Here is a 9,496-nt window from a genome sequence, read left to right on the forward strand (position 1 = left end):
TCAACAAAGACAATCAATATACAACAAATTCGATCCAATTCAAGACAATACATATTGGTATTGATCGAAACCGATCCAAATGCCAATTTATAAAACCGTGGTGGGGGAGAGCGGATAGACGACTCAATGAGACTAAATTCTGATGTTTGATTGATAATTTTTTTAAATGAAAGTGAAAAGTAACAGTGAAGTGCGAAGAAGCCTAGTAACCAATCGAGGGTTGGCTCTATGTTCAAAATTTAACTGTGGAAGATAAGGATGACACATAACACATACAACAACTGACGTGATGGAGGCTATGCCAGATGCGATGAATGAGGGATAATATATATATATATATATATAATTTTTTTTTTTTTGGTTTAAGATGAATGGAGGATTGAGGAAAGGGCAATAGAAATCCCTAGTTGCTAGGTTTAAAGGGTAAAGTTGAAGACACTAATCTAGATTTGTGCGATAAGCAAACGACTAAGAACATTAGAAACATGTTTTAATAGAAAGTCTTACCGCGACCAACTTGATGTCCAATAAAGAATTCAAGAAAAAGAAAAATAAAAAGATCTCACCGTTCTTTCTTTCTTTGTCAAGGACTAGGCACATTAGAAACATTTTTACTATACACTAACTTTAAATATTCACCTCAGATCTGACGATAATCTCTATATATACCAAGCACTTCTTTGCCCAAACATGTGCCTTCTCTTGCCTTATCATTTTAACATTCTTAGGTGGTTTCCCTAAAGAGAGAGAGAGATACTCTGTGACAACACAGATATTTTTGTGCTTGATTCTCTCTTCCTAGCTTCTTTCGTTGTGTGTGTCAGTTTGAGAGAGAGAGAGAGAGAGAGAGAGAGAATAACAGTGAAGTGAAGCAAGCAGGATGGAGTTTGGTTGCTGTATGAAGGGACCAGGTTATTTGACTCCCATTGAAGCCATGTCTGGTCCAAAAGAAGCTCTCATGTATGTAGCATGCATCTATTCAGGTAATTAACCATCTTCTTCCTCATCTCTGACAAGCAATAGCTTATAGCCTCTATGGAGGAATCATATATATATATATATATATATGTATATATCATACTGCTCTTGAGTGTGGATTATTGATTTCTTTGACATCATCACTTCTAGTTTCAATTTCCAGTTTGATGACTAAACTATGTTTGTATTTTGGCATTTTTGGGTTGGAATTAGATTTCGTGTGATATATTTTGTTCCTTTTATAAAGGAATTTATTGAATCACCACTTTTTTGTTTTCATGGGTAAAAGTAGCAACTTGAGCAACGAGACAAAGAAATGTATTACCATACACCTCCACTCCTACTAATAGGTATTGGGATTGGTCTTGATCGATTGATTTGGATGGTTTGGCATCGATCTAGATCAGAGCCTGGTTTTCATTTAAGAATGATTCTTTTTTATCATTCTACCCTTTTTCTTTATCGATTCAATTTGGGGCGATTCTGTGGATCTGATACCGATCCTTAAAACCGTGATCAGGATATAGGATTAGAAGAGACCACTCCTAGATAAGGATTTTTTTTTTTCCCCTCTCTATTGAGAGAACCAGAAGGTTTTCTGGATAAATCGCAGAAAGAAGCTCACCAATAAGTTGTGAAAATGGTATGATGAGTGAAAAGTCGTCAAAAGGTAATTTGATGTGAAGAAGAAAACGATATAGAAAAAGAAGGCAGCTCACAGAACGTAGTCCCTTATATTTTTTATTTTGTTGTTATGGGGATAGTAGAGATGGGTGGGCCTGACTTTATTATTATTATTTTTTTTAAACATGACTTTACTGACTTACAAAATGAGATGCATGAGAATAGCGTTGGATTTTTCTCATATCTGTAGTTTTTGGCCACTTGAAATTTCCATCCCCCTTTTAGAAATTATCATGCAAGATGCATTGACTCTACATGATTATGTATCGACCGAGCATGGATATGCCCTCCTCTCTCTCTCTCTCTCTCTCTCTCTCTCTCTCTCTCTGCATCAGATTATTATTACTATCTATATGTTTTATAAATAAAAATTATTACCATATTGACTTGGCAATCTAAATTATTTTGTCGGATCACTAAGTTCTAAGTGTGGAAGCTCGTTGATTGAGTTGGTCTGAATAACTTGGATTAAGATCCTCTCCAGTGCCGGGTGCTGAAGAGTTACTAGTGAGAGTTTTCTATCCATCTCTCTCTCTCTCTCTCTCTCTCTCTCTCTCTCTCTCTCTCTCATTATTATCTCTCCAGCATCCCACATTGGAGAGGATCCAAAACTTGATCAAGCTTAAAATTTGTGAAAGGTAGACACCAAGCAAGGTCCTCTCTTCACATGGGTTGGCTAAGTGACCAAATAAAACTTTAAAATAAAACAAAAAAAAAAAATCTAAAAATATAAGATAATTTTCGATTACATGTGTCTAATCGTGGTCATTTTCTAGCTATTCATATAGTTGAAATTACTACATCACCCTTTCATGTTGCAAAACTTGGTGCTTTTTCTAAACTAGAAAAACTTAAGTCAAAATGTAACATGAATTTAAGGTATTATCAATGGAAAAAAATTATACCTTATTTTATAGGAAAGAGTCTTACAGGCAACCCACCTAAAAAGGTTTTTCTCATTGGCTAGCCACCTAAAAGAAGGTTTTTGTTTAGCCTTTCTTTGGCTTTTGTTCTTCAATGAACTGATGTCTTGTTTCTTTTCTTTTAATATATTTTCATTTATTCAAAAAAAATCTTAGTGATCTAAATATCTACCCCATGGCAGTTCAAATGAGTCTTAAACTTTGTGGGTAAGTAGATCTCAAATTTCCTACAATAATGTTTAGGTTCAGCTTAAATATAAATTTTCAAATGGAAAAGTAAGACATCAAAATGTTCGGGGTTACAATGAGTGTGGAGGAAAATATATGGGAAAGCATGTGATTTAATCTATATTTTGAAAGTGATACTTGACTAATGTTGACTATTGCCTATATATCCAATGGAAAGTATTGCTATATGGCTTAAATATGACAAGCGTCCATGAAATTCCTTTCTAGGCATGCCACTGGATACTTTTCCCCTTTTACCATTATTAGTTATATAATTTTATGGGAAAAAGAATGCTACCCACTTGCGTTTCCACACCTAGACACAATAGAGTGCAGAAAGACCATGTTGCTCCCGCCTCACCATGAACTGAAGATGCTATCGCGCTCCTTCCCATTGGGCCACCTGTTTGCATACGCTTGCACCAGCAAGGTAACATTCTTTTACCCTAACTTTATCAATAAAAACTTGATTTATGAAGCCAGACCACAATAAGTGGTTTGAGTTTAAGGGAATTTTAAGCATTCGTAAATAGGGGGCTGAATAAATCCAACTACATGGTCTATTGTGTTATTACTCACAAAATGCTTAGTTCCACTGTCAACCAACAAACTTTTGTCCTTAAGATGTTCAATACAATGAGAAAACCTTTTTTTTTTTTTTTTTATTTATTTGTTTATTTATTGTTATTATTATTTTTTTTTTTGCTAAAGATCAAAGTATGAGAAACCCATGCTTCATTACCAAGATATTAAACAAAAGAAACTTCATAGATCTATTTTTAAGTAACCATAATGATATATATATATATATAGATAGATAGAGAGAGAGAGAGAGAGAGATCACTATCTAAATAAAATTTTGATTATGTGATTTAGGTATGAAGAACCTTAGTAATAGTTAGAATATTCATGCATTGTTGATGGATAATACATATTTGCATAATTGAGTAATAACCTTTTTTATGGGGGGTGGGGGAAGGAATGGCTTCTCAAACCGAGGTAGTACTTTCCTCCTGAATTATTTCTTTAATATTTGTTAACTTCCTATGAAACCAAGGACAAGTGTTTCTTACTGGAGGACTCCTTTGTTTGTCTTTGGAACATAAACTCTTAATTTGTCACCTAAAAGAAAGAAAGAAAGAAGAAAAAGCTAAAATTCTTAATAAAGTCTAGGTTTACTAGGGTGATTATCTGTCTATTATTTTTTCTAATCTGATGTAGTGGTGTCCTCATGGCTTTATTGATCTACACAGGGACTGGAACAGAAAAACCTGATTACTTAGCTACAGTGGACGTGGATCCAACCTCACCTACTTATTCTAAAGTAATCCATCGTCTGCCTATGCCTTATATGGGGGATGAACTGCATCATTTTGGTTGGAATGCCTGCAGCTCATGCCATGAGGATCCATCTGCAGTCCGCCGTTTTCTTATCATGCCAGGATTATTGTAAGACATGAGATTCTTTTCCTTCTTTATTTATTTATTTCTTGATAAGAGAGATTCTTTTGGGTTGCACTTTTATTTCTTAGCTTCCTATGGAAAAAAATAGACAAAATCGATCTAAAGAAAATAATGTTTCCAATTACATCGGTTATACATAAATTTCACATTTTTTTAGCAAATAAGAAGCCTAGAAGGTAGTATGGTCTCTACACCCAGACACAAGGGGCTAGAGGCAAAATGATCATCCCACCCATGAAAAACATAATTCCGCCGCTATTGATGCTTCCAAGTGTACTTCCATTGGTCTCTATGCTGATGCAGGGGCCAGGCTGCCTTCTAGGAACCCTCTCCCTTTTTCTTTTTCTTTTTTTCTTTTGTGTAAAGAATTGAATGAGTGGTAATTTTTTTTTTTCTTTTGCTGAAGGTCAGCAAAGAATATATTGAAAATTAAAAAAGAATGAATGAAATACAAACTACCCAATAGAGCAAACAGGCTCAATTCCTACTCCACCTTCGGCATGGCCATCAACAGAGAGGAATTAAGCCCCACTAAATTGTCAACAAAAAATCAGAGTTCCAAAGAAAATGGAACCTTGGTTTCCTTACAGCATCCCATTCAATATCAGAAGCTATAAATCTAGGAGTAACATCTCAATCCATAGATGATTTACTCCCTGTCACGTGCTTAGCTAATCCATCCGCCTTAGCGTTGACTTCCCAAAACACATGACGAATACTCCATTTGATCCTCTTCAAATACTCCCAATAGAAAAGCCATAGTTGCTTAAAGTTCCATGGAATTTGACTCTTCTCAACACACCAAACCACTGCTCTTGAGTCATTGGCCACTTCAATCCACCTTAAATCCATCATCTTAGCAATCCGGATGGCTTCAAAGAAAGCAGCAAATTCTGCTCCAAAGTTAGATGAAATTCCATGAAAAACAGAGAAGCAACGAATATTAACTCCCATATGGTTTCTAACGATTCCCCTTGCACCTGCATAGCCTGGATTGCCTAAGGAGGAAATATATGTTAATTTTATAGCAGCCCACTGGAGGGGGATTCCAATACAGCTCCATAATTTTGCTTGATCTAGATGACGCCCTCACCAGATGAAAAGATGCTGATAGCTGCAAATCTTTAAGGGTTTTGACAACTGCGGGAAAAACCAAAGTGATCTCATATAGATCATTTACAGCTGTTTTTCTTATGTATACCACCTGTCAACTCATCTATAGCTGGACTACATATATAGGGAAAAGGCACAAACTAACACCCACTATATCTCTCTCTTTTCCTCATTGAGATGGCCCCCCTGTCCCTCCTATATGATGGCCCATCCCACTTCCCCATTGATGCTGCCCGCTTGTTTATAGAACATGGGTAGTGTGTCTATCCCCTCTCATATATATCACGTTAACCCTTATTAATATTCCTTTAACAATTAATATTTCTGATGTTTAATTATGAAATTAACATTGATGGTATATTGTTTCTACCAGTTCAAGTCGCATATATGTGATTGACACACAAAAGAATCCGAAAGCTCCCTCTTTGCATAAAGTTGTTGAGTCTGCAGATATTGAGCAGAAAACTGGTCTAGCATATCCCCACACTAGTCACTGCCTTGCTTCTGGTGATATCATGGTATCTTGCATGGGAGATAAAGAAGGAAATGCTAAGGGGAATGGTTTTCTTCTTCTTGACTCGGAGTTTAAAGTGAAGGGAAGGTAACATGATTAGTTTCCAAGAGATGTTTCCAAGTTTTTTAATGTGAATCTTCCATTTGGTTTTAATTAATTATGATCATCAGGTGGGAGAAACCAGGACATAGTCCCCTTTTTGGAAATGATTTTTGGTATCAACCCAGACACAAGACGATGATCAGTACAGAATTTGGAGCTCCAATAGCTTTCAAAAAAGGTTTTCATCTTCGTGATGTTTCAGATGGTCAGTATGGAAGAAATCTGAACGTGTACAGCTGGCCTGATGGGGAACTAAAGCAAAAAATGGATCTTGGAAATGCAGGTCTCTTACCCTTGGAGGTGAGAAACATTGGAGACAAGAATTAAACCTACATGTTTAGGCTTAATCACTTCCCTTGAGCGATTCTAATACAATTTTGATTCTTACGAGTAATTCCATATGCAGATAAGGTTCCTTCATGATCCATCAAAAGACACTGGATTTGTGGGATGTGCACTATCAAGCAATGTCGTAAGGTTTTTCAAGAAGCCTGATGGATCTTGGGACCATGAGGTGTGTATTTTGTTACGATATTCTGATTGCTAACCATTATGTGTCTTGAGTTTGTGTATTTGTTTTGAAAATTACCCCGTTCCAACATTTTTTGGCGACCTAGAAATTTTGTGAAGTTTATGATGGTGGAAGAGGGCTAGGGCTGATATGCCAAAATCCTGGAGCCCATCACTAACCTTATATGGGGTGGTGGGGGCTTTGTCCCTGCGGTACAATATTATACTACTCGACTTGGAGGAGTATTTGTTTGTTTTATATATTGTCTTGTTGTGCAAGTAAGAGAGTAATTTAAGCATTTTTTTTTTTTTTTGTATTAGGGTTTCTTGGGTGAGTTCTTGCTATGACTTTTTGTTAGAACAAGCAGCGACAAATATGAAAAAAAATAAACACTGATTCACACAAGATGACACAAATATTTAACAAGGTTCGCATACTAAGGTGATGTGTTACGTTCTCGGAAGAAGAAGATGATTTAGCATAATGGAAGAAATGTTACAATAGAAATCTCTCAAGAACACCTAAACTTGTGGTAAGAAACTCTGACCCAGAAACCTTGACACAAAAATCCCAAGTCTCACTTGCTTACACAACAAGACAATAGAACATATATATACTCTCAGCCCAACCCCTTTGCTACTATCATATACCTCAAAAAAATAATCATTTGGGTTACCACCAAAATATATTGAAACTGGTCAATTTTCAAAACGGGTCAGAAATTCGAGATAAACATACCACTTTTGGTGTTCTTAAGAGATCTCTATTGTATCTTTCTTCCATTACATGGTGAATCATCTTCAGTTTTGCCTATGGATGTAGCACATTATATTGATGTGTGAACCACGTTAGATATCTGTATCATCTTTGCTTATATGATAATTTATTCTTTTACCAAAAAAGAAAAAGGAATATGTTTATTTATTCATGTTTCTTGAGGTTTGCATTAACACATATCTTATGAATTCAAGCTAATTAAGTCGTTAAACTAACTCTAATGTCAATCTATGCAGGTTGCGATTAGTGTGGAACCAATAAAACTGAAGAATTGGATGCTTCCTGAAATGCCTGGGCTTATAACTGAGTGCTTGATCTCCCTTGATGATCGTTACCTCTACTTTGTGAATTGGCTTCATGGTGATCTCAGGCAGTACAACATTGAGGATCCTGCCAAACCCATATTGACAGGCCAAGTGTGGATTGGTGGACTACATCAAAAGGGTAGCCCTATAGTAGCTGTGGAAGAAGATGGGATAGAGTGGCAGATTGATGTCCCTAAAGTACAGGTTAGATTTTCACCATTTCACTATCTTCATCAGCTTGTATTTGGGTGTAGAGACCATACTGTCATCTTAGCTTCTTTTTCCTTATAAAATAGGGGTGTCAACTTGGCTTTACTTGGGGTCAGGACCACAATCATCCCAATTAACTAGTCGTTTGAAACAAGTACCATGGGACAATTCTCTTTCATATTCTATTGAGGCCAAATTTTGTGGTGCCCATATCATTACCCACGTGGGTTAGTTTCAAACCTTTTTTACATTTCCATATGTTTCATAATGTTCTGAAAATTATTAGAAAAAATCAATTCTATATGGGATCTTTTGAGAAATAGGGTCTATTGAAAAAACAAAGAGACTCGTTACATGATGGGCTAGTTAATTTGAGATAAATCACCAAATTTAATATGTGACGTTCCTAACAATTGCCCTTTCTATCCAATAGTAATATATATATATATATATATATATTGCCAAAAAATATGTTCCGAGGGAGAATTCCCTTCTCCTACAGAACCTACTTACTAAACCTTTATACCTCCATACTGAGTTTACCACACACATCATATTTCTTTGTGATAAATGTGGTATCCTTTTTTTTTTTCATATTACAAAGAAAGGTAAAAGGGAAAAAAAGGATTGATGAACTCTTTTTGTTTCCAGGAAAATCGTTTGCGGGGAGGACCTCAAATGTTTCAACTAAGTTTGGATGGAAAGAGACTCTATATCACCAACTCACTCTTTAGTACATGGGATCGCCAATTTTATCCAGAGGTTGTGGAGAAGGGTTCCCATATGCTATTGATTGATGTGGATACAAAACAAGGAGGCCTTACAATAAACCCTAATTTTTTCGTGGACTTTGGATCTGAACCGGAAGGTCCTTCTTTAGCGCATGAGATGAGATATCCTGGAGGAGACTGCACTTCAGATATATGGATTTAAGGATATATATGTCATGTTTAGTAATTTCCAGCTACTTCTGTTAAGAATTAAATCCCAAAAAATTCCCTTCCGCTAGTATTTATTTTTACCTTTTTTTTTTTTTTTTTCTAACCATTGTTGTTGTTATTGTACTTTTAAGAATTTCAATAAACCCATCTAGTGCATCGTTATTTCCTTTTCTTTGGTTAATCTCTAACAAGGATTATATTTTATTTTGGAAACATTCTGAGTTGGCTGATGATTGAGAATCAAATAAATGTAGGATAAAATGGAAATACAAGGGGTCTCATTTCTCAGTAGTTTTTGGCTGATTTAAACAATTGGATCAATTTAGTATTACAGAATTAGGATGTCTATAAAATTTAGTGATCTAACTCAATCAAAATGGTCCATCATATGCTTGGCTTTGGCTTCTTCACATGTTACAAAATAATCATTTTATAATACACGATAACGAATTACACATTGATTATTTTTCTTCTAGTCAAGGAGAACAGAAAGGAGAAAAGGGGGTGAGGGTGGGAAAGACAACCTCAAAAAAAACTCAAAGAAATGGTAGTAGGGATGAAAATTACTCTTTCGGCCATCGGATTCTACTTATTTCCCAGCCCACCCTCCCACCCACCCACACACCCACCCACCCACTTCTCTTCTCTTCTCTTCATCGGAATTAAAACCTAACAAGAGAGAGAGAGAGAGAGAGAGGCCACTCCCTAGCCCTTGCCTTCGCTTCATCATCTTTGTTAGCGTTTTC

General features: G+C 35.9%; 1 protein-coding gene across 1 annotated transcript; it reads left to right on the plus strand.

Annotated features, from left to right (window-relative positions):
- The first annotated feature begins 720 nt into the window (after positions 1-720).
- Positions 721-8,965, plus strand: LOC122082593 (selenium-binding protein 2-like). The gene is made up of 7 exons (XM_042650266.1): positions 721-983; positions 4,067-4,262; positions 5,764-5,991; positions 6,075-6,306; positions 6,413-6,520; positions 7,531-7,803; positions 8,461-8,965. The coding sequence occupies exons 1-7, from the start codon at positions 881-883 to the stop codon at positions 8,740-8,742; spliced, it is 1,422 nt and encodes a 473-aa protein (XP_042506200.1). The 5' UTR covers positions 721-880; the 3' UTR covers positions 8,743-8,965.
- Positions 8,966-9,496: the final 531 nt, after the last annotated feature.

Source organism: Macadamia integrifolia, chromosome 6 (assembly GCF_013358625.1).
Source record: "Macadamia integrifolia cultivar HAES 741 chromosome 6, SCU_Mint_v3, whole genome shotgun sequence".
Classification (NCBI taxonomy): Eukaryota; Viridiplantae; Streptophyta; class Magnoliopsida; order Proteales; family Proteaceae; genus Macadamia; species Macadamia integrifolia.

Coding starts and splice junctions, on each gene's coding strand:
- LOC122082593 (XM_042650266.1), top strand. CDS start 881: ATGGAGTTTGGTTGCTGTATGAAGGGACCAGGTTATTTGACTCCCATT. Junction 984..4,066: donor TGTAGCATGCATCTATTCAG/GTAATTAACCAT, acceptor TGATCTACACAG/GGACTGGAACAGAAAAACCT. Junction 6,521..7,530: donor ATGGATCTTGGGACCATGAG/GTGTGTATTTTG, acceptor CAATCTATGCAG/GTTGCGATTAGTGTGGAACC.